The 26,726-nt window shown below is 39.1% G+C and overlaps 1 protein-coding gene across 1 annotated transcript in view; it reads left to right on the forward strand.

Moving 5' to 3' along the window:
- The window catches only part of LOC129220760 (follistatin-related protein 5-like), a 213,529-nt gene that overhangs the window by 142,849 nt on the left and 43,954 nt on the right, over nucleotides 1-26,726 (forward strand). The window contains exons 3-4 of the mRNA XM_054855192.1: nucleotides 18,211-18,444; nucleotides 24,293-24,559. Coding sequence (XP_054711167.1) covers nucleotides 18,211-18,444; nucleotides 24,293-24,559 — 501 coding nt within the window. The remainder of the gene's footprint in view (nucleotides 1-18,210; nucleotides 18,445-24,292; nucleotides 24,560-26,726) is intronic.

Here is a 26,726-nt window from a genome sequence, read left to right on the forward strand (position 1 = left end):
TTTTCCTTCTAGAGAATCCCTTTGGAGAGTCGGATATGTTCTAAGCCTTCCCTTATGTTCGTCGAAATTGCGAATGTGGAAAGATTTTTTTCTTTTTCTTTCTTTCTTTCTTTTTTTTTAAGAACATCTCTTTCTGAAAAATTAGTTTTCGCAATCAAAAATTGCGGCTTTGAAGCACTATTATTCACCTTTTTTTTTTCTCGTTTCTAATTTCTATATTCTACACTAGTGGTACCCTCATGACTTTGCCCGTAATAGAAAAATTAAAAGGTCTTTTGGTTCGCCTGTATATTTACAAATGATTTGTAGTGAATTTTCTCGCCAATTGGCTTGTACCCATGTTACGGTTGCACGTTATGATCATTTCGTATCTCGACAATTGACTTGTGCCCATGTTACGGTTCCACGTTATGATCATTTCGTAATTGACTCGTCCATCTTATGATAATTTTGTTCTTAAAATTGGAATAGAAAAAAAAACACATCGAAATTTTGGAACATCGCTTCGAGGTGCACACCCCCATGCTACAAACTAACTTTGAGCCAAATTTCATGAAAATAGGCCAAACGGTTTAGGCGCTGTGCGCGTCACAGAGATCCGGACATCCAGAGAGAGATCCGGACAGGGACTTTCAGCTTTATTATTAGTAAAGAAGATTTGATTGCTCTATGTTTCTAAACGTTATAGTTATACAGGGTGTTCCGTGTTTTAATTTGCAAGATATTGAAAGTTTGAAGTGAAAATAAAAATGAGTCAAAAAATACAAAATGTAACTTTTTATATGGGCCCCAGATCCCCTAACTTATGTTCAGAGAAATGATCTCCATTGAAAAATAATTCCAACACAAGAATTTTGAAATGAGTACGACCCATATTCACCGAGCTATGAAACGCAGCGTTTTGTGACTTACACCACTTTACACTCGCCGTCAATAACACCTTTTGGGGGAAAATATAGCAGTTAACAAGTGTTTAAAATGATATGTATGCATAGAGTGTGGTTTTTCGAATTGCTAGAGATTTTGTAGTGTGCTTTTGCGTATCACAGCATAACATTTGCATTTATTTTTGAATAGCAATGAAAAATATACACTTGAATAAATGAAAAATAAACCTTGTTTTTCTTACTTTGGCAATCTGTCATTCTTCTGAAAGGGCGACAAGTTCCAATCTCATCTTCTGTATGGTCCCTTAAAACTTACTACAAACGTTTAAAATATAGGTACCGGTCGAAGGAACGATTTTAGCTGCGTCAGATGGAATGTGTTTGGAACTTCCTTTCCAAGCTATTAAAGCCGGAATTCTGACCTTTTTTTTATAGTAAACTAGGTACGGTACTTTCTGATCATTTGGTTAGGAAAACCTAAAGCCGATCATATGGTTCAAGTATGACGACAGAACACAACGTTTTGCGTGAACCTTCCGGTACTTTACTTTAAAATGTTACCTAAAATCGTTGCTTCACGAAACGAAAAAATAAAGTCTTCTCTCCCTCTCTCTACGTTTTATCCATTCTCAATTGACATATCACAGTAGGAAATTTCATTACAAAAAGCAGAGCTGGCTTTCTTATTGTCCTTTGGCAACGGGTTAAATATTTATTTCAGTTCTCGCTCAACAATAGGTTAAAATAAATATTAATCATTTGGGAGATATAACCATTCAATGTTTAAATTAATTAATTAATTAACAAAAATGTTTCCGATTTAATCCATCGCGCTTCAAAACCATGCTTGCCACAACTTAATGACACACAAAAAATCTGATCAAAATCTGCCCAGCCGTTTAAAAGCCTTATGCTGACAAACGTCCGAACAGAAGATTTTTATATATTAAGATTTTAAAGAACTTTATGCGTTTGGCTAAAAATCGGAAGAAAATCAATCATTTTAAATTGTTATCTGTTGCCAATTTCTATTCGTCAATAAATTGTATATACGTTCGGCTTTTTATGACTAGCAAAAATGAGTAGTAATGATCATATTTTTTTTCTGTATCGTCCCATATTATCTAGAAACTTTTTACCCGCGATATCAGTCTTAACATAAAGTGTATTTTTAAATTTCATAATTTACTACTAGTTCTTGTGCTGTCAGAAAATTGTGTGAACGTAAAGTGTATTCTTAAATTTCATAATTTACTATTAGTTCTTGTGCTGTCAGAAAATTGTGTTTCACCTTTGAAAGTTTAGAATAATGAGCTGCCTCGGTGAATGCAGAGAAAGATCTGGCCAATGATAGAAAATCGATTCTGGTTTTAACAGCTCGCTCGTTTAGCTCTGGACGAACCTTTTTTTAAATAGCATTCGTTTTCAAAGAACGAAAAGATTCAGCCACCGACAAAGTAGAACGGTTCGAGTGTAACTCTCCAGTACATCAACTCTTCCCTGGAGTTTAATGGAATTCAGGAACTCCAGTGATTAGCGCGCGAAGTTTTGGCGCCAATAAGCACGTGCTATTTATCGGAAAAATATGCAGATTTCTCGGTTGCTCATCGTGCTCGGCCGGAAAGCCATCTAATGGCCTTCTGATGACATCCAGATTCGTTTTTCACTGATTAGTTGGAGTTTAGTTTGCCATCTTAACTATCCGAGCTCATTCGTTCTCGGATGGGAAATTTGGAGAAAGTAGAGTGCTCTCGTGATCGGATGGTGTGCCCAGTGGCGCAGCAAAGGGGAGGGGTGTGAACCCCCCCTTCCCCCCACCACACAAAGTCATTGGTTTCAACATACAGTAAACTCCCGATTATCGGCGGTCGGATTATCCGCGGGTCTTTTCACAATTTATTTTTGAGCAATCACGATTGCTTATTGCTTTTATTTCACTGTTTTTGGCGTCCTTCGATTTTATTTTCCCACCGCCACCCTCCGCAGCATCACCGTCGACCGGTTCCTCATATTGGTGCTCCTGTAGCGAAAGCCGTCTCCAGGTTGCATCCATGTCCTACACACACGCGCATACATACACAACTACACACACACACACACACATACACACATACACCTACACATACACACACACAAAAACATACACACACATACACACATACACCTACACATACACACACACAAAAACATACACACACACATACACACAACTACCCACACATTCATGCCTGCACACAGACACAAACACATATGCCTACACACACATACCCCCCACACACAAACACACATACCCCCCATTCACAAACACACATGCCAACATACACACACTCGCGATTGCGAAAAACATAATTTGAATTCAAGATGTCAAAATTCAAATTAATTTTACTAATTTTTTTAACGGTCATTAAATATTTTTTAAACTTGTGATTATGTTACTGTTCGTTTTCAGCTTTAAATGCGCATATATTTTTTTACATTCAATGTTAGTAGATGCAATGTAGCAATGTTTTTAGCTATAATTTATATGTATGTTTGAGTTTTATTCATATTTTTTTAGCTATTGTATACAGTAGTATTGTTTTTTTACCCATTCTTCGGATTATCCACGGTTTTCGCTTATCCGCGGTTACCATTTCCGCGGATAATCGGGAGTTTACTTTAAATGCAAAATCTAATACAGTAGTCTATGCATATGAAAGGGCTGTTTTGATCACAAAAACCCTTCAGAAGGTATTTTTGATCAAAAAAAAAACACCCAGAAGGTATTTTTCATCAAAAAATCCCTTTCAGAAGGTATTTTTCCATCAAAAAAAACCCCTCCAGAAGGTATTTTTCGTCAAAAAATCCCCTTTAGAAGGTACTTTTGATCAATAAAATCCTTTCAGAAGGTATTTTCAATCCAAAAAACCCCTCCAGAAGGTATTTTTCATCAAAAAATCCCCTTCAGAAGGTACTTTTGATCAAAAAAAAGATACCCCTCCAGAAGGTATTTCTGACTGCGCTAGCAGGTGTGTCCGGGGCTATGGAGCCGGAGTCGGACTGATTTTGGTGTAAAGGAGCCGGAGACTAAAAATTTCCAGAGTCGGAGACAAACCTATCATTTTCCCTTCTAATTTGCAGCCCTGGGTGTGACAGATGTTTTTCGTAATTAACTGTCTGGTATGCTACGCTAGCAAAGATACCCAGCGTTGCCTGGGTCAGTAGAGAAACAATTTATACTTTCGTTTATTTATCTTTAACTGCGCCCCGCGGTTTCACCCGCGTTAATATAAAATTACTTTAGTTATATCACGCTATGATATTGTAACGGATTCGGTGCGGCTTCCAACTTTCTTGAAAGGACGACACAATTCTTGATAAAAACACAGGAAATTTATTTACACTATGTACAGGAAAGAGCGTCAACAACTGCTAAATCAATCATCAGCAATTAAACAAATATCACTCAACATCGTAAACTCAACGGTTACACACGTATTTACTTCCAAATACGAAAACAACACAGCGAAATGCCTCGCAATAAACAGAGCTAATACGCTCTCAGTGCAAATTCTCAATCGAAACTCAACTCTTTATCATGCATAACGCTTTTTTATACACACCGAAAGAGAACTCTCAAATATTCCACAAGATTCCAAATGCTTCTCGAAAATAATAGACCGTTATTTTATTTTTTCTTTTCATTCATTCACGAATCTTATCAATGAAAAATAGGGGGACCATATACTTCAACCTAATGTATAGGGGCTGTATATTCATTACGGGAAACTACTTACAGGTTACGTTACTACAATAATTACTATTTACGGAATTTGTAACAATATATATATAATATATATGTGTAGTAAAAAATTACACACCCTTATCCACATCGATGTTTTCCGTTAAGTCAGAAAATCGGAAGAAAATATCAATAAAAAATAATTGAAAACCTTTGATTTATTAATTAATTAGATTTTAAATGAGCTGGGAACATATATATACATATACGTCATTTACGTAATAATGTATTGACAGTGAGTAAGCAAAAAGCAGCATGCAAAATTAAGTTGAAAATTATATCAGAATAAGGTATACATACACCCGTCTTCGCGAATAAATTGAAAGAAAAAAAAAAAAAAGACCCATCCCGAATGGAATTCGCCGCTCATCCGCGAGGTAGTTTCAATTCCAAACCACCTGTCATCTTTTCCCGGACGCTAGAAATGCCGGATAAGCGATTCCAGGAGCCTCATAAATTAAACATGGCACGTCCTTCCAGCGCGACGAAAAAAACAACTTCCCGAAAAAAAAATCATCTCCAAAGCGACCCCCCCCCCCCCCCCCCCCATCGAGTCTGTAGAGTCGCAACACAAAAATGGCGCCGTTAGCCCTGCAGCGACAGATGGCGAGGAGACGCCGGGACTGGGTTGTCCGAATTGGCGCCACATCGCTGTCATTCAGACGCCTCGGACCGATTTTGTATTAATAGGTGGTAGGGACTGTCTACAAATTATGTGACGGTTTGAGGGGAGGGGCCTTATGAAATTGTGACCATTTATGACAGGGTTCGTTCGCTCCTTCAAAACTCCTCCAATACTCTTTCATTTAGGAATTTTTTTTTGAAGCGCCCTTCAAACTCCTTCATTTTGGTTTGAACTCCTTCAAAACTCCTTCTTTTTTAACCGACTTCAAAAAGGAGGCGGTTATCAATTCATACCGTATGTATGTTTTTTTTTTGGTTTGTCCACTCATAGCGTCTCACCTAGTGAACCGATTTTGATGAATCTTTCTTTAATGGATAGGGGATGGCTCAACTTAGGTCCCATTACTTTGTTTGACCATATTTGTTCTTTAGAAAAAAAGTTATGAGCAAAAAACAGTAAATTTTATGCAATTTCCCTATTAAATGATTTTGTAGCGAAGTTCACACTTTTCATCCGTGGATAACGGTGGCTCAGTGGTAGAATTCTCGCTTCCCACACGAGCGACCCCAGTTCAAATCCTGACTAGGACAAAGTGAATTTTACTAAAATTTCGTTTCTACTGTTTCCCGTATTTTCTCGAATCTTCTATTAATTTCTGTATCTTTCCAAGTCTGGAAAGTTCCAGCACTTTCTCAAGTTGTATATAAGTAGATGTAACGTTCATTCGTGGTTCTGAATAAAGATCTCGAGTTGAGACTAACGAGCATTCGCTACATTTGGCTTTCACATTGTCTTCGCTATCTTCATCTACGCGACAATATGAAACTCATTGTTATAAAACTTTGGTGCCCTATAACAGTAACATTAATAGTAATTGTAATGATAGTTTTTAATGAAGGCTTCTCTGAAGCAAGCATCAAATTTCTTCAAGGGATATTTCGATAATGGGGAATCTGGCGCTGTCGTCTCATTTTTGGCGTAAATAATTTTATTTTAGTAACCCTGCTGATTTATAGTAACCCTATGTGAATTATCAAAATCTTCCTTTCTTCAGTGCTATTGCTCCATAGTAGGGGTAAACCTAACCTGGAAGCGAGGTGATTCAGTGATTAGGATCTGCTTAGCCTTCACAATGCTACCATTAGGTTTGACTCAACTACTCTGTAGTATTTTTATCGTTATCATCTATGCCGATAACAGATGATCGGGGCTAAGTAAGAAAATACAGGATTGCATCATGAGCAACTTAGATGCTGTGGAATGTAAATTAGTTAGGAAAAACGTAATACTTAAATGGTTATAATTAAATTAACTACGCATGATTTCCAGAGAGGAACAAATATAAGTTTTTAGTGCCAATCGCTTAAAATTTAACGCGTGTCAATAGTTTTTTTTTTTTTTTTTTTTTTTTTTAGTATTTAGCATTTTTAAGAAAAAAATGTGAAGTTTCGTGATGGTAACTTCTTATTATTTCTGAAATACTTACATTTACACTAAAAAGAATGAAATAAAAAAATTTTGAAAAAAAAATAGAACCGACTTCAAAATTGTTTTAAAAAGTGAAAAATAATTTTATTCTTTAAACATTATCGATAATGCTTTTAAACATAATTTTTGAAGTTGGCGCAAAAACGATAGATAAAATCATTCACAGTCATAACTCAAATACAACTATAAATTTAACCAGGACCAGTTTCTTCACTATCACATACATTATGCATTGATGACAGCATATTTGAATAGCGATATAAATGTTTCTTCGTAACTTAGGATGCTTTTTCTGAAAAAAAATATGAACGAAGCATGGTTACACTGGATTTTAAGTTTTGTTTTTGCGCCAACTTCAAAAATTATGTTTAAAAGCATTATCGATGGTGTTTAAAGAATAAAATTATTTTTAACTTTTTAGAGCAATTTTGAAGTCGGTTCTATTTTTTTTTCAAAATTTTTTTATTAGTTCAAGACTACATAATCTTCCTTTATGACAGTAACTTAAAATACTTCGCTCGATAACTTAACTTTGTCACAAGGGCGAAAGCATAAAGGCAATTTCAATGCAGTAATTTCGTATATTTATTTTTTTCATAAAGATGTGATTTACAAATTGAGCATAGGAGACATACAAGTTGAAGGTGAAACATTATTAGATGACTAAGACATTTCATAGGTGAAGTAAAACATGCTTAAATGGTGCTTGGCTTTTTTTTTTATCAAGTTTTATGATAATTGTTTTTTTCTCCACCATTCTCAGCAGCAAAAGTCAGTTTGTCTAATTAAATTTTAACTATTTAAAAATACTTGAGTAGGTGTACTATGTTAAGTGATTGTGTTAAAAAAAAATTGTTTAGTAAATCGTAGTTATGATATTGTAAAAAGGGTCATCCACAAGGGATGTCATGCCTTGAGGGAAGGCCATGTTCATGAAATTGTGACAAGGGAAAGAGAAAGGGTGGCAAAAATTGACATCACACCGTTATTATAACAATATGTTTATAAAAAATGACATGTGACAAGGGTGAAGGGTTCAAATATGTTGAAAAAAAGTGTGACATCGTTTAAGGACAGCCCGTTAGTACTCCTTCAAAACCTCATTTTACTCCTTCAAAACTCCTTCATTTTATTTCTGAAATTGAGTACGAACCCTGTATGACAAGGGGGAGGGAGGGGTGAAAAGGAATGTGACATCACACATTTTTTTGTGCATGTTTATGAAAAACAGCGTGACACTTTGTACAGAAGGGAGAGTCAAATGTGTCGAAAAAAGTGTGACATTTACGGATCGCCCGTAACCTGAAATGCAACTTTTGCCAGGCACCTTCTCCTGTTACGTGTTAATATAAAGGACATTGAACTTGAAGTAGTCGCGTGCAACAGGTTTTGTCGAGTGAATTTTTTTTCCTTCCTGCAAGGATGCGGCCGAGTTTTCTAAATTTGGATATCAGTGCCGAGTTTTCTGGACACTACTGTAATATTTACTGCGCATCAAACTTTATGTAACACTAGTGGTACCCGCACAGCTTTGCCCGTAATAGAAAAAATTAAAAGGTCTTTTGGTTCGCCTATATATTTACAAATAATGTATTGTGAATTTTCTCGCCAATTGGCTTGTGCCCATGTTACGGTTCCACGTCATGACAATTTTGTAATTTACTAGCCCATCTCATGATAATTTTGTTCTTAAAAATTGGAATAGAAAAAGAACCACTTCGAATTTTTGAAAAATCGCTTCGAGGTGCACACCCCCATGCTACAGACTAACTTTGTGCCAAATTTCATGAAAATCGGCTGAACGGTCTAGGCGCTAAGCGTGTCACAGAGATCCAGAGATCCTCCGGACAGACTTTCAGCTTTATTATTAGTAAAGATGAAGATAATGGTCAGTTATACTATAGACAAAGTAGACATATTCGGAATTCGAAAAAAAAAAAATTTTTTTTCTTTTAATTCTTCAAACAAGCTTGATTGCAAAACACTTTTGAGAAACAAATTCTATTTTTGAAAATTACATGACTTTACGACACACCCAGTGCTTTACCTTTATACGTCATTTTCAGCTTTCATACGTCGATCATGGATGGTGAACGACATTACACTGTTGTGCAACGGAAGCCGACCTCCAACTTAACAACATTTTCAATCTCGCCAATATTTCACTAATTTTATCGCAATCAGGAACGGTCGCGCCTCGTCTGTCGCCAACTCCTGGCAACCTCCTCCATAAACCACGATCTCCCGGAACATGCTTTCCCGGATTTCTCCCGTTTAAAACTCCGTTAAGGAATCCTGGTGGATAAAAGGGATTTTCCATTCTCCTCGAGGCGCAACAATGACAATCGATCTCCTTTCCTTGGGGCAGACACCCCCCCCCCCACCAGCTGGCAATGGGATCGAATCACGCTGAATTAGTCCCGACAGGACTAAGTCAGGACCTAATCCGATCGTCATTGGTTTGCTCTTACAGAATGCGATAAAGTCAGGGTTGCCAACTCCTAAAAACATTTCACCCTAAACTCAACTCAAAAAATCCCTAAAACCCCTTAAATGACGTCAGAAAGTCACGTGAGCCTTTGACTGTGATGTCACACATGGGATTAAAAGGTCACGTGACCATTACTATTTTTCGCTGCCGAGTGAGTAATATAATATAAAGTATTTTCATGTCATTTCTAATCAAAACCATGGGCTATAATGCTATAAAGGCTCAAAAAATCAGGGTTACCATTTCAAAGATCAAACTGTCACCAAACAGGCAATGGCTTCGTTCAAATGTAGAAGCCATTTTCACCCGTCGTACCTTGACGGGCGACTTTCTAGTTTAATAATAAACGAGCTGATGTGTGCATCACATGACTTCCTTTTACTCCAATTTAAGGTCACTTCCCCATTATTGGCAATTTTAATGCGATTCAATAGTTTACTCTCTAAATATCACCAACAATGGCCAAACTAAAACCAGAGATAAAAGATCGCCAAATTTGTCGCCAAGTTGGCGACAAAACTTGGTGACAAAATGGCGATATATCGCCAAGTGTCCGCCAAATGATAACACCACTTGAGTTTACATCGAAATGAACAATGATTTCCCCATAAAAACGGGCAAAAGACCCCCTTTGGAGCATCCGAATGCAACCAAAAGGGGAAATGCACACCTAGATCCCACTAGGAGTCTACGTACCCAATTTCAACTTTCTAGGACATACCGTTCTTGAGTTAAGCGACATAAATACGCACATCCGCACATATATACATACGTACATACAGACATCACGAGAAAACTCGTTGTAATTAACTCGGAGAATCGTCAAAATGGATATTTCGCGTGTCTATACGTTCTTAGGCACTTATCCACGTGTGGTCGAGTCGGAAAAAAAAAAACAAATATAATGATTTGATTTTTTTTTATCTTGAATTCAAATTATGTTTTTCGCAATTACGAGCGTGTGTGTGTATGAATGCGCGTGTGTTTGTGTAGGGACATGTGTGTGTGTATGCATGTGTGTGTGCTGTGTATGCACGTGTGTGTGCTGTGTATGCAGTGCTGTGTGTGTACGAGTGTGTGTGTGTATATGTAGGCATATGTGTTTGTGTCTGTGTGCAGCATGAGTGTGTGTGTGTGTGTGTGTGTGTGTGTTTGTGTCTGTGCGCAGGCATGAGTGTGTGTATGTGTGTGTAGGCGTGTATGTGTATGAGTGTGTGTATAGGATATGGACGCAACCTGGAGACGGCTTTCGCTAGAGGAGCAGCATCGTGAGGAGCCGGTCGACGGTGGTGCTGACAGAGGGTGCTGGTGGGAAAATAAAATGATAGGATTTCGAAACATTCAAGTGAGAATAATAAGCAATCATGATTGCTCAAAAAAAAAAAAAAAAAAAAAACCTCAATATTCATTCGGGGGTAAGCAAAATGGAAATGAAGGTCGATTTTTGAGTGAAAATTTTTTCGCGAATACAATACTTCCTTATTTTGTAACAGAAAGTAAAAATAGATTTGATAGCATATTCCATGTTGTTTATTCGTAGCGACAGAGCTTAGTATTTCAGGAGATTAAACTGGGTAAGTTGCCTAATGGAAACATGCGGCTTTATGGCCTAAAAGCATTCTGTGCAGTAAAGCTACAGGAAGGAGAAAGTTCGGATAACAGAGTTAATCCGATTGATCCATACGCGGATGATATAGCAGGCTTTTACCTCATCTCTTCGCGACGAAGGGATTCCGAGAAAGAACTCTCGCGTCTTAATTCCGAGGAAACGAGCGAAGAACAAAAGGAATTCAAATTCGCGCTTAATGTTCTTTTAATCACAAAATCGATGGCGTCATCGTCCAGAAGAGACGAAAACTACGTTTCGTTCGAGAAGACACCTTCGTCTCGTGGAACGTCCGCCATCTTGGGGCTCAGGCGCTGAAGTGAGGGGCCGTAATCGAGTTCTCGTAATCGAATCACTCGTTTATTCAAGACCACTCGAGAATTCGAATATCTCGAGTTCTCGATTATCAGATCTCGAGTTCTCGATTTTCGCGTCTCGAGTTCTCGATCATCGCATCTCCAGTTCTCGACTTTAAAAGACCTCAATTATCAATCACTCGAGTTCTCGATTTGGAAAAATCTCGATTATCAATCACTCGAGTTCTCGATTATCAGATCTCGAGTTCTCGATTATATCACATCTCAAGTTCTTAATCATCACATCTTCAGTCCTCGACTTCAAAAGACCTCAATTAATTGCTCGAGTTCTCGATTTGGAAAAATCTCGATTATCAATTACTCGAGTTCTCCATTTGGAAAAGTCTCAATTATCAATTGCTCGAGTTCTCGATTTGGAAAAATCTCGATTATCAATCACTCGAGTTCTCCATTTGGAAAAGTCTCGATTATCAATCACTCGAGTTCTCGATTTGGAAAGATCTCCATCATCAATCACTCGAGTACTCGATTTGGAAAGATCTCCATTATCAATGACTCGATTATCAGAAGTGCTCGATTCCCGAGATCTCGAATATCTCTCGTTCTCGATTATCTGATCTCGAGTTCTCGATTATATCACATTTCAAGTTCTTAATCATCACATCTCCAGTTCTCGACTTCAAAAGACCTCAATTATTCATTGCTCGAGTTCTCGATTTCAAACAATTTCGATCACCATTCCATCGAATTCTCGATTTGGAAAGATCTCGATTATCAATATGTTTCATCTTTTATTTTATATAAACATCAGTGCTGCTATTTTAAAAGTTAACGAGCTGATGTGTGCATCCCATGACTTCCTTTTACTCCAATTTACTGTCATTTCCCCCATTACTAGCAATTTTAATGTGATTCAATAGTTTACTCTCTAAATATCACCAACAGTGGCAAAATTGAAACCAAAGAAATAAAAAATCGCCAAATTTGTCGCCAAGTTGGCGACAAAACTTGTTGACCAAAATGGCGATATATCGCCAAGTGTCCGACAAATTATAACACCACTTGAGTTTACATCGAAATTAACGATGATTTCCCCCCAAAAAGGGGCAAAAGACCCCCCTTAGGAACATCCGACTGCATCCAAAAGGGGAGGTGCACAATTAGACTCCACTAGGAGTCTACGTACTAAATTTCAACTTTCTAGGACATACCGTTCTTGAGTTATGCGACAAACATACGCACATTCGCACATACGTACATACTGGCTTCACGAGAAAACTCGTTGTAATCAACTCGGGAATCGTCATCGAGTTCTCGATTTGGAAAGATCTCGATTATCAATCACTCGAGTTCTCGATTTGGAAAGATCTCGATTACCAATCACTCGAGTTCTCGATTTGGAACGGTCTCGATTATCAATCACTCGAGTTCTCGATTTGGAAATATCTCGATTATCAATCACTCGAGTTCTCGAATATCTCTCGTTCTCAATTATCAGATCTCGAGTTCTCGACTATATCACATCTCAAGTTCTTAATCATCACATCTCCAGTTCTCGACTTCAAAAGACCTCAATTATTAATTGCTCGAGTTCTCGATTTCAAACGATTTCGATCACCATTCCATCGAGTTCTCGTTTTGTAAAGATCTCGATTATCAATCACTCAAGTTCTCGATTATCAATATCTCGAGTTCTCGATTTGGGAAGATCTCGATTATCAATCACTCGAGTTCTCGATTTGGAAAGATCTCCATTATCAATCACTCGAGTTTTCGATTTGGAAAGATCTCGATTATCAATCACTCCAGTTCTCGATTTGGAAAGATCTCGATTATCAATCACTCGAGTTCTCGATTATCAGATCTCGAGTTCTCGATTTGGGAAGATCTCGATTATCAATCACTCGAATTCTCGATTTGGAAAGATCTCGATTATCAATCACTCGAGTTCTCGATTTGGAAAGATCTCGATTATCAATCACTCGAGTTCTCGATTTGGAAAGATCTCCATTATCAATCACTCGAGCTCTCGATTTGGAAAGATCTCGATTATCAATCACTCGAGTTCTCGATTTGGAAAGATCTCGATTATCAATCACTCGAGTTCTCGATTTGGAAAAATCTTGATTATCAGTCACTCGAGTTCTCGATTTGGAAAGATCTCGATTATCATTGACTCGATTATCAGAAGTGCTCGATCCCCGAGATCTCGATTATCAAAAGCTCTCGATTATGCCTATCACTACTGCACAGGTGTTGTTGGACCGCCTATCCACACTGAGATGGAACCGTCAATCATGTTTGACGTAGCACAAGCGACTTCTTTAACGTACAGATCGGTTGTGTAGGAAGGAGGGAAGATTGCCATATTTATCAGCGCCGTGCGGCCATTTCTGTTACATGAATGTATTGTTACAAATTTTGTAAATAGTAATTATTTTTATGATTTATTTGTCGTAATGTAGCTAAATTTGGCGTTTACTAAATTATCTTTCATCTAAAATTATTGTAGCAACGTAACCTGTAAATAGTTTCTTATAATGATTATACAGCCCCCGTATATTCGGCCGAAGTATACGGTCTCCTCATTTCTGAATAATAAAATTTGTGAATGGAAAGAAATAAGAAAGTGTAGAATGGTGTAGCATTTTCTGGAATATTTGAGAGCTCTCTTTTCGGTGTGTATAAAAAGCCGTTACGCATGATAAAGAATTTGTACTGAGAGTGTATTAGCTCTGTTTATTGCGAGGCATTTCGCTGTGTTGTTTTACTTATCTGGAAGTAAATATGTGTGTAACCGTTGAGTTTACGGTGTTGATTGATATTTGCTTAATGGCTGATGATTCATTTAGCAGTTGTTAACGCTCTTTCCTGTACATAGTGTAAATAAAGCTCCTGCGTTTTTCTCAAGAACTGTGTCGTCCTTTCAAGAAAGTTGGAAGTCGCATCGGAACCTTTAACAGTATTTTTTCAAAACAAGTTTTCTAAAAGACGAATAAATGAAATGCCTTTCTGCGACATTTATTTCGCTTCGCTGTCATTTATTTCAATTGAGATTCCAGTTTCAAGTGTTATAACATTAATCTCTTAATGCACCCTTTGCCGACTCTCAGTTTATGTTTATCAATATCATCTTTACTAATAATAAAACTCAAAGTCTCTCTGTCTGGAGGATGTCTGTAGGATCTATGAATCTCTGTGACGCGCATAGCGCCTAGACTGTTCTGCCGATTTTCATGAAATTTGGCACAAAGTTAGTTTGTAGCATGGGAGTGTACACCTCGAAGCGATTTTTTGAAAATTGCATTTTCCGGAGCAAAATTATACTAAGATGGATTATATTACCAGCGAGAGTCCACAGACATAGTGCGGTTCAACTCGTCAATTGAAGGCAAAGTTCGGGTATTAAGGAGTAAGTTACCACCCCTAAGTCAGGGAGGATCATCGGTCACCAGCTCAGTTAAAGGACGAAACTGTGGTCTCTAGATGGGATTACCGGGCTGTCGTTATACTGCCGTAGCTCTGGCTTAGGGGCGGTAAGTTACTGCTTACAATGAAACCTGTCTATAACAATATTGTCTATAACAATAAACCTGTCTGTAACGATATTTTCCCTCGTCCCAAACAGAATGGCAGCAATAAATAATCAAACTGTCTATAGCAATATAGTTGAAGGTTCCGGTGCGACTTCCAACTTTCTTGAAAGGACGACACAGTTCTTGAGAAAAACACAGGATATTTATTGACGACACTATGTGCAGGAGGAATCGTCAACAACTGCTAAATTAATCATCAGCAATTAAGCAAATATCACACAACACCGTAAACTCGACGGTTGCCCACGTATTTACTTCCAAATACGCAAAAATACAGCTCAAAAGGCTTCACAAAACAGAACAATAAATGCTCTCCAGCGTTCCGCTGCAATGATTCACAAGCAAAAACTAACTCGAAACTACTTTTTATCATGCGGACCGCTATTTATACACATCGAAAGAGAATTCTCAAATATTCCACAAGATTCCCGAAAATCGCAGACCGTTATTTTATTTCCTTCATTCACAAATTTTATCATTCAGAAATGAGGGAACCATATACTTCAGCCGAATGTACGGGGACTGTATATACGTTACAAGAAACTATTTACAGGTTGCGTTACTACAATAATTTTAGATGAAAGATAATTTAATAAACGCCGAATTTAACTAGATTACGTCAAATTAATCACAAAAATAATTACAATTTACAGAATTTGTAACAATATCATTTTTAGGTCCCAACAGTATCGTTGTAGACTGGTTTTACTGTAATATGTTTCCGTTGTCTGACTCTTGATTACTGACGCGTTGAAGTTACGACAATACCTGCTCTGCATTACGAAGAGGGTAAAAGTGATTGGCTTTGAAGTATTTCGAGCAAACCTATTTTCCCTATCCGTTTTCCACTTTTCCTCTCTCTACCTAACGAACCTCCTGGGAAAGGGGCTCTCCTAGACCGGGGCATGGTCAGGAGCCAGTTCCTCAAAGTGGGATTATAATTCGCCCTCGATCGTAGGGAAAGGCTCTGGAGCCCCACGAGAAGTTATTTCATGAATCTGAGGCTGGGCGCCATGTAAAGTAAGGCTGCGTTATATTTTCATCACTTCGGCTCACTACATAACATGTTTAAAACCATTTCAGAAGCAAACCAGAACATATATTTGGGCGATCTAGGAAGATTGGGCGCCGTCAATTGGTCGTCGGGAACATTGGGCACCGAGCATTTTGGGTGCCGGGAGCATTGGGCACCGAGCATTTCGGGCGCTTGGAACATTGGGCACCGAGCATTTCGGGTGCCGAGAAATTTGGGCGCAACGCATTTTGGGCGCCGGGAGCATTGGGCACCGAGCATTTTGGGCGCCGAGAAATTTGGGCACCGAGCATTTTGGGCGCCGTGAACATTGGGCGCCGAGCATTTTGGGTGCCGAGAAATTTGGGCACCGAGCATTTTGGGCGCCGGGAACATTGGGCGCCGAGCATTTTGGGCGCCGGTTATTTTGGGCACCGAGCATTTTGGGCGCCGGGAACATTGGGCGCCGAGCATTTTGGGCGCCGGTTATTTTGGGCGCCGGGCATTTTGGGCGCTTGGAACATTGGGAGCCGAGCATTTTGGGTGCCGAGAAATTTGGGCGCCGAGCATTTTGGGCGCCGGGAACATTGGGCACCGAGCATTTTGGGCGCCGGGAACATTGAGCATCGAGCATTTCGGGCGCCGGAAACATTGAGCGCCGAGCATTTTGGGTGCCGAGAAATTTGGGCACCGAGTAATTTGGGCGCCGAGCACATTTGGCTACATGTTCCCGGCGCTCAATATGCCCGGCGCCCAGAGTGCTCGGCGCCAATCTTCACATTTCGTATTTCGGTATGCTAGATTGTAGAATTTATGGTACCTTAAAGATGTACTGGAGACTAGCGATTTGATAAACGGCGACACTCGACAAAACCCCGTAACAATCCTGGAATGGGCAGGTTCGGTCAAAGTTGTGTAGAAATTACTTAATTGACGATAGCAGTCATTATTTTATCTTTTTAAATAAAACAAGTCATTTAACAAGATGCAAATGTCCGTTAAACTAAAAGACAAATGAAGTCATGACTTTATCTTTTACATTAAAACCCTTAAAATGTAGTTTAATGCGCTTTCTAAGAACCACTAGGAACTTTAAAGTTTATTAAAATGAAACTGATAGCATATGAAGTAAATATGATTGCGAGGTAAACGAACTTTTTCCGTTTCCGCCAAGGTAAGTAAAAACGATACTCCAACTAAGTGTGAATAGTGAATCTATGTACATTTATCTTGCGTTGGCTTGTTCTAGCTCAAAGAAACCGCGAGGTGTTGAAATCGGGGACAACCACAGAGCTATAATTTAACTAGAGAGCGCTAAGGTTAGATTTTGGCTGTGTACATTAAAGTAGTTTTGACTATGACTCCTTGGCGAGCAAAACGATCTAAAACGAGCCAATTTATTCAAACACGTACTTGAACTTCACCATGATGTGGCCTGAAAGATGCCAAACATAGGATCATCTCCCCTCTTACTTGACTAATACTTTCTCCTCGTGTTGACGGTCAGTTTGTGCCTTCCTTATAAAGAAACAGGTACTGTAGTTGTATTCTAGCTCTGTGGTCACTGCACCCCGAAATATTGACCGTAGGGCGTTCTGGCCATTCCAAGTTATGGATCACGCATAGACTAATAATAAGAGTAGACCGAGCTTTCCCAGATTTGCTGATGAAAAAATGGGTTCATGGATACATCATGTGACTGGTGGGAAGCTTGGCGAACACTTTGGCAGCATGGTTGCTAGATGGCAATATTATCTATAGTTTGGCACTCTACATGTATTTTAAGTAATGTGTTTTCATTATAATTTTTTTCCAGGTGCAGAGATTGAACTGTTTTTCTTTTAGTTATGCATTATTTTGACATTAGTAATCAGTTTTTGATCACAGTTTTCAGTCACTTTTATTTCATTTGGAACTGCTACGTCAGCGTTGGCGTGAACGTAATGGAGGAAACGTTTTGCGTTAACGCAAAAATGTACTAATCGGAATCTTAAATTGAAATTGTAGGTAAAAATCTTACCGTTTGCTGATTCTATTTGGGCGCTTGCATCTTTAATTGCTTGGAAAGTTATTGAAATTGACTAAAGAAAATGCACAGTACTATCTAAACGAAAAACTCACTGTATTAACAAAATATTTACAACTTCGAATAACAAATTTACAAATCGGACTCCATAAATATTCCGCGTTCCATCCATTCTATTTATTTTATTTCTCGCGGTCGTTGATCGTCTGCTATGATCAACGCCCGCTGTTGTTAGGATATCCACTAGTCACATGGTTTGGTTCATGAGCAGCAAAGGGTTGCCATAGCTCGGTCTATTCTTATTATTAGTCTATGGTATCACGTGCATGTGCACCATGACACTTTAATAAATGGAATTAAAAGTTACTTCTCTCTCCACAGAGGTCTCTCCCAACTCGGAGTGTGCATCGTGTGGTCGCTGGCGGGAGTGCCAACTGGATGACGGGGGCGTGGCCACCTGTGTCTGCCACGCCCACTGCAAGAGGCGACGGAAGCCCGTGTGCGGAACGGACGGACGCCTATACGCCAACCACTGCGAGCTGCACCGGGAAGCCTGTCTCAAGGACACGCCCATCGCCATTGACCACAGACGGCTCTGCCTCAGGACGGGCAAAGGTAAGATTATTCGTAGCTGATAATGCACTGAGTTTTACAATTTACAAGAGCACCAACCCACCAACTATTCTCAGATTGATACTGGAGTGTCACTGGACTGTGTCTGGTTGACACTGGAGTGTCAATCTGATAGTAGGCTCATGAGCTTTGGCTTGAATTGGTCCTTCACCATATGTCTCTCTCCGTCTCTGAGTCGCTTCAGGAAATTAGTTGCAAGTTACCAATAAATAAAGGTCACTGCAACCGCGTCGTGCCACTTAGTGATGTCTCAACATCTTGATGAGACTTTTTCGCAATGTAATAAATTAGTCAAGAAGAAAGAAAGAAAGAAAGAAAGACCGTGGACAAAGATCGCACATGACTACAATTTACTCGCAAAAGCTGCCCGAGAGATATTGTTTTTTAATGAAGCTGGTCCCTCAGACTGCGAATTCGATTGCAATTGACTAAATGTTATGCAAAGATTATCAGTTTCGGTGATACGCAAAGAACCTTTTCTTATGTGCGCAACTGGAAAAATGATCATCGTCTCAAAAGGAAAAGTCCGCTTAGCCGCGCTGAAAGTGAGGGCAGTTCTGGCTACAGGAGCATATTGAATATGTCTCTCTGGAATGCCTGCTGCAGTGAGATCGATGCCCCGCTCTGTGATCGAGTCTTACTTAGGACCAATCTGTGTTCCTACACTAATAGAGGCACCCTGCATCCCGACTATCTTGAACAGCTTGCTCTGGAAACTATACAGGAAATTCCGGACAGTGATTATATATTTATACTGATAGCAGCAAGGGCGATGTAGCTGTCTCGGATAGTGGAGTTTCCATCAGACAGGGCAGCTATATTAGGATTTGTAAGAGGAACCCTGACTATTTCTCAGTTTTTCGTGCTGAGCTATCATAACTATTGCGGAGACTTTGTCTTATTGTTTAAATACGGGAGTCTGCTCAGGCATATGGATTTTGAGCGATAGCCGTAGCTCCATTCAGCTGAATGGCCCAAGTATGGAGATAGAGCAGCTGTTAATATTGCAGAGCTTTCAAACAAATTTCATCATGCTGTCTGTTTTCAGAGGATACTCCGAGGGTTGCATACACGGGCAAGTCACTTCGGTGACAGGTACAGAGACCCACGGAGAGTGATGTTTTCAGATTATCCGTCACATGCGGGATTGCAGATGTACTATCTAAGGAGGGCAGTCTTGAAAGTTGTAGTGGTGATGGTTGTCTCTCTTTCTCAGAAGAGCCTCAAGGATGAAAGTAGATGTCAACTCCCAATGGAAAAGTGCCCCTTTGCATGCTTGGTGTGCCTGTGACGCCCTGGCGCGGCACTGCTCGAGACAAAGAGTAAGATGTCAGCCATAGACTAATAATAAGAATAGACCGAGCTATGGCAACCCTTTTGCTGCTCATAAACCAAACCATGTGACTGGCGGATATCCTAGCAACAGCGGGCGTCGATCGTAGCAGACGATCAACGCCCGCGAGAAATAAAATAAATACAATTGATGGAATGATCTTTTATGGAGTCCGATTTGTAAATTTGTTATTCTAAATTGTAAATATTTTGTTAATATAGTGAGTTTTTCGTCTAGATAGTATTTTGCATTTTCTTTAGTCAATTTCAATCACTCTCTAAGCAATGAAAGATGCAAGCGTCCAAAAAGAATCGGCAAACGGTGAGATTTTTACCTACAATTTCAATTTAAGATACCGATGAGTACATTTTCGCGTTCACGCAAAACGTTTACGCCATGACGTTCACGCCAACGCTGACGTGGCAGTTCCGAATGAAATAAAAGTGACTGAAAACTGTGATCAAAAACTAATGACTAATGTCAAAATAATGCACAACTAAAAGAAAAACAGTTCAATTTCTGCACCAGAAAAAAATTATGATGAAAACACATTACTTCTTAACCCTTTGGGGCGCACTACCCTTTAAAGTTGGAATTTCCACAAAAAAATTTATTGGCAGTCTACTTAGGCCCTAAAAAGTGCAAAAAGAAAATTTGGTAAAGATTGCACTTGCCGTTTTGATTTTATAGGTGTTACACCTACGGTAACACTGCGCCAATACAGCTGTAACGTGCGTTCAAGCGAGTATTGCAGCAAAGCGCGTAAATAAGCAGTAAATTTTAGAATAAATAGAAAAATCACAAGTTTACGCCTGTGTACCATATTTAGCATAACCCAGGGTGCACCACGATGAGGATAGGGTCAATTGAATGGAAAAAATCTCCTGTAACAGTGCAATATTGCGGTTTTTTCAGGTAAATCTCAAAACTTTTCAATAGGCCCACTATAAGAGAAATCAGGCAGTCTTTTGGATTCTTTGTTATGTAATCCAAGTGGGAGCTTGGGGCTGCTTAGAGAGACCTGGTTGAGCAAGATCAAAGAAATCATCATCATCATTGTCCACAAATTGCATCCAACATCATTGCATCCAAAATGCTTGGCGCCTCTCTGCGCCATTGCAAAAGAATTAGTAATTACTAAAAAATTCTAGAATAAAATTTATTTATAAAAGAATTAGCTGTAAAATGTTAATCCTACAGATAATATCAAAAGAATTGAGTAAAATGAGTGATCAAAACGCAAAAGAGAGAAGAGCAAAAGAATCACGTTGCTCTAAATGAAGATGACTTGAGCTAATGACAAAATCCCTTTCTAAAACCTCCAAACAAAATACCTGACACCCATAGCATGTTTGAAACACTTGAAATAAAACAGGCCAGCCCTGCTTTTCCCTATAAATTGACCTCTTTCACCCCCCAAGAAGAGAGTAACAGAAAATGTAAACACAGATGTTCGTCCCTGAACGCAGAGTTGAAAAGCGTTACTTGAAAGCTCTAATGGCGCAGTGTGACCGCTGGTGTGACACCTAGTATTCTTCAGTGGTTATGAGTTTGTTTCTGATTTAAAAGTTATAAATATGTATACAATAAATACTTTAGGGTATAGCAAACAAAAAAACATTGGAATTATTTTTGTAGAATTTTTTTTTATATCGGGAAAAAAATTATCCAACTTTTTTTTGAAAAGCGACGACTTAAAATAAAATGACACAGTTAATTATTTTTGATCATTTTCTGTAGTGGTGCCATCTAGGGTTATAAAAAAGAGTTAAAAGAACACTTTAATCCAATTTTTATGCACTTATTGATTAATTCCAGGGCTTGAGAAGGGGTTAAATTTAGGTGTTACACCTACGGTAACACTGAAACGCAAAGGGTTAAAATACATGTCGAGTGCCAAACTATAGATAATGTTGCCATCCAGCAACCATGCTGCCAAAGTGTTCGCCGAGCCTCCCACCAGTCACATGATGTATCCATGAACCCATTTTTTCATCAGCAAGTCTGTGAAAGCTTGGTCTACTCTTATTATTAGTCTATGATGTCAGCAGAGAGCTATTGCCAGGTTGCGTTCGGGTCATCTGCGTGCCCAACGTCATGCGGCGGAACAGAAAGTCTTTCCCTTCAGCACAAAGTGCAACACCATTTGAGGCTACTCCATCACACATTTTAATGTGCATATGACGTGATAGGAGCCTACTAAACTCCGATCCTGGTGCGGCATTTGGGTATCTACGAGATTTCGGGTTACTGGAATTGGCTTAGATGCTGCTGTCAGCCAAGTGGGATAAGCACACACATTACTCGCAAAACCATACTCAGTTACTATGCTACAGTCTACTCTAGTGACCATTCTCTTAGTAGCTACATTTTCGTTGCCATGATTACTAATCGTTTGCATTCATTCAGGAAACAACTTTTAACTAGTATGTTGTGGCCATCACGAAACTTTCTTCTATATTTTTCTTTTTTTTCTGATCCCTCCCCATGCTTGACGAGGAAGCAATATTCCCAACAAAAACAAAATTACACATGCAAAAACTTGACGACCATCCCAATGTCTGAACTATTGCAAAAGCAAAGCAAAGAGCGAAAATTGAAAGTTATTTTAAAAGCCTTGCTTGAATTAATTACAAATATTTTATTTGTTGACAAACATAAGATGGCAACAGTTAAAAATTTTAAATCATTGAGATAATATTTCCTATCATTTCCATACAATTAAAATCACGAGAAATACGCAGACAATCTATTACGATTTATCTTTCTTATTGTTGCATTAATAAAAATATTTTTATTCGCAAAAAAAAAAAAAAAAAAATCAACACCTCTTGGAACGATCGGCGTCAAAATTGAACCAAAGCCTGTTTACAAATGGATTCACATATATTCCAAATTTCAACCAGAACGTAGCATTACTTCTTGAGATAGGGCACTCAAAATGGAAAAAAAGAACGGGTGATTGCGCTACCCCCTTTTTAGCTGTTGACACAAAAATAAAATCAGTTCTTATACCCACTAAGGGCTACTTGCCGATTAATTTTTCTTTCATTCCGTTCATTATTTCTTGAGATACAGCAGTCACAATTGACGACAAAAAACGTTCTATAGCTCAACCCCCGTTTGAGTTATTGACACCAAAATTGAATCAGCACCTGTTCCTGTTAATACCAACATATGGACCAAATTTTGTTTGATTCCGCCAGTTACTTCCTGAGGAATAGCAAGCACGCGTAACTCGAAAAACGTCCCATTGCTCCACCCCCCTTGGAGGAATTCGCGCCAAAAACTAATGGGCACAAGTTCACATAGGGGCACATATGTGTACTAAATTTCGTTCGATTTCATGCGGTAGTTTTTGTTGTAGAGCGGCCACAAAAAACTGGTCACACACAGACGTGACACACATACATACACACACACACACACACACACACATACATACACACACACAGACAGACAGACATTTTCCAAAAATGGTCGAAATGAACTCAGCACACCTCAAAACGTTCGAATCCGTCAAAATTCGAAATTCGAAAATTTGCACGAATCCAATACTTTCTTCTATATATTAGATATAGAAGAAAGTAAAAATGAAACTTAACTCTGCGAACTCCACTGTTCACCGGCCTCTGCGAGCGAGACGAATCCTATGTGAGGGCGTCTATGCCCAACCTACCCACCTACACGCCTGCATACACACACACATACGTCCGCACAAACACACACACAGACACGCTTACAGACAGCCACACGCCTACAAATACCTCTACACACACACGCCCACACACTTACACATACACACGCTTGATTCCAAAAAGCATAATTTGAATTCAAGCTGTCAAAAATTCATTTTTTTTTTTGAGCAATCACGATTGCTTATTGTTCTCATTTGACTGTTTTTGAGGTCCTTTGATTTTTCCCACCGCCACCCTCCGCACCATCACCGTCGACCGGCTCCTCACGATGCTGCTCCTACAGCGAAAGCCGTCTCCAGGTTGCATCCATGTCCTACACACACGCGCATACATACACAACTACACACACACACACGCACACAAACACATACACCTACACACATAAACACGTACATATACATGCACACACGCATACATACAGACATCCACACATACACACACAAAAACATACACACACATACAGACACAAAAACATACACACACACATACAACTACCCACACATTCATGCCTGCACACAGACAAACACATATGCCTACACACACACACACACATACCCCAACCCCACGCACACACATTCATACACACAACTACCCAAACACTTATGCCAGCACACAGACACACATGCCTACACACATACACATTCCCCCTACACACAAACACATACCCCCACACACAAACACACACGCCTACATACACACTCTTGTGATTGCGAAAAACATAATTTGAATTCAAAATGTCAAAATTCAAATTATTTTTTTTTTTCTTTTGCGCTGCATTGAACGTGTTTCTCCTTTTCAGAAACCACGACAGACGAGCCGGAAGCTTCCGAGGGCGGCGCCTCGACCGAGCCCGTGGCAGCAACGACGGTGGCGCCCCCTCCCTCGACCACCGACTCAGGGGCAGACGATCCGTCCACGCAGACCCCCACCCCCACCCTCCCCGCCGACGAAGAGGCCTCGTCCCCAGGATCGCCGCAGAGGGAATGCACCCAGCAGGACTACGAAGGGATGAAGGAGAACCTGCTGCTCTTCAACAACGCCAAGCTCACGGATTCCAAAAAGCCCGGTCAGTGGTTCTTTCCCTGTCTAACGTGTCGTCTATATCTCCACCAACTCCCTACCTTTGAGCTCAGAGTCGTCATATACTCAGGGATCGCACCCTCCTTCAAAACTCCTCCAATACTCCTTCATTTAGGAAATTTTTTTTGAAGGGCCCTTCAAACTCCTTCATTTTGGTTTGAACTCCTTCAAAACTCCTCCTTTTTTAGTTCAAGACTACATAATCTTCCTATATGACAATAACTAAAATATTTCAATCGACAACTTAACTTCAACACAAAGGTGATTGTATAAGGGCAATTTTAATGTAATTTCGTATATATACATACATATATATATATATTTTTGTTTCTTAAAGATGTGATTTACAAATTGATATAGAAATCATAAAATTTGAAGGTGAAAATATTATTAGCTAACTAAGACGTTTCACAAGTGAAGTAAAACATGCTTAAATGGCGCTTGGCTATTTTTTCAAGTTATATGATTATTGTTTCTCCCTCCACCACACTCACAGCAGCAAAAGTCAGGTTGTCTAACAATTTAAATATTTTTTAATGCCTACGTTGATGCACTATACTAAGTGAGTGTGTTAAAAAAACAATTGTTTAGTAAGTTTCAATTATGATATTGTAAAAAGGGTCATCCACAAGTGATGTGTCATGCCTTGAGGAGGGGATGGGCTCATGACATTGTGACAAGGGGAAGAGACAGGGTGACATCACAGTTATTGTAGCAATATGTTTATAAAAAAAATATGACATGTGACAAGAGGAAGAGTTAGGTGAAGTGTAACACTTTGTGACAAGGGGGGAAGGGGGCAAATATGTTGAAAAAAAGTGCAACATCATTAAATGACAGCCCATTAGTACTCCTTCAAAATCTCATTTAATTCCTCCAAAACTCCTTCATTTTATTACTGAAATTGAGTACGAACCCTGTAACCAGGGGCGTAGCTAAGGGGGGGGTTTTGGAGACAACCCCCCCCCGAAAAGTTAGTCTCAAAAAAAAAAGAGAAAAAGAAGAGAGAAGAGAAAGAAAAAAAAGAAAAGGAAAAAATTCCAAGCGATTATATATATATATATATATATATATATATATATATATATATATATATATATATATATATAAAAGAAGTAACCCCCCTCCGAAAGTCGGGTCTAGCTACGCCACTGCCTGTAACAGACGTTTTAGTAGCCCTCGAGTGGCTAAAATTGTTTCAGTTCCGCTCAATTAAGTACAAGAAAGCAGAGCCCGATTACTGCAGGGGCATAAGGGGCACAGGCCCCTGCTCTTAAATTTCAGGGGGTCCCAAAATCTCCTTAATTTATCATGCTAGCTAAAAAGTAAATAATGATTTCACCCAGAATCTAGAGTAAAGTGATATCATTAATATTTTTGCAAAAAGCAAAGACAAGGGAAAAAAATCTCTTTATTTGTTTGTAAAAATTCCCCTTAAAAAGTTGATCTCTTTGAAAATCTCAAAAACGCTCCAAGTTTAGTCTGTATTTACTATTAAAAGTTATATCATAAATACCTTTGGTATTTATGGTAAACTGGCAAAGCTTAACCCCATCTTATCATAATTATCGTATACTATATCTCTTCTACTTTTTAAACGTTGTGATATGAGGACCACTAAATTTGACATAGTTATGTTAATACGCAAGTATCGAAATATTTTATAGCTTCAGAATAAGTGGAAATATAGGGGACGGGGGGAGGGATAAAATGAATTTCATGCCCAGGCCTTCAAAAATCTTAGTCGGGCCCTAGGAAGGCCCTGAAATACAAATGAGCCCCCATGTCCAATATTAGAATGATCGGGCTCTGCAAGAAAGCTGATAACGATTTTACCTTCATTACCTCTTTTTTCCTTCTGCTTTTGAGTGAGTGATTAAGCTCTACAAACCCCTTAAAGTCGTCACTCCTGGTTCCGAGTGAACATTTCTGTTGAAAAGGGTTGACTACAGAGGACGACAAAAAAGGGTTTGGCCTCGGGTCGCCCGATGGCTTAATCAGGCCTGACATATACCATGGAAGAGGTGCTGGGTTTATACCCGTGAACAATTTCACGGAACGATCCCGGGTCGTCTTTACATGAGACAGCGGCCCTAACCACTAGGTCGCCTGGCCCCGCGCTGGATAGTATGGCTTAATATCTCTACAAAAAT

The sequence above is a fragment of the Uloborus diversus genome, chromosome 1 (genome assembly GCF_026930045.1).
Source record: "Uloborus diversus isolate 005 chromosome 1, Udiv.v.3.1, whole genome shotgun sequence".
Taxonomy (NCBI): Eukaryota; Metazoa; Arthropoda; class Arachnida; order Araneae; family Uloboridae; genus Uloborus; species Uloborus diversus.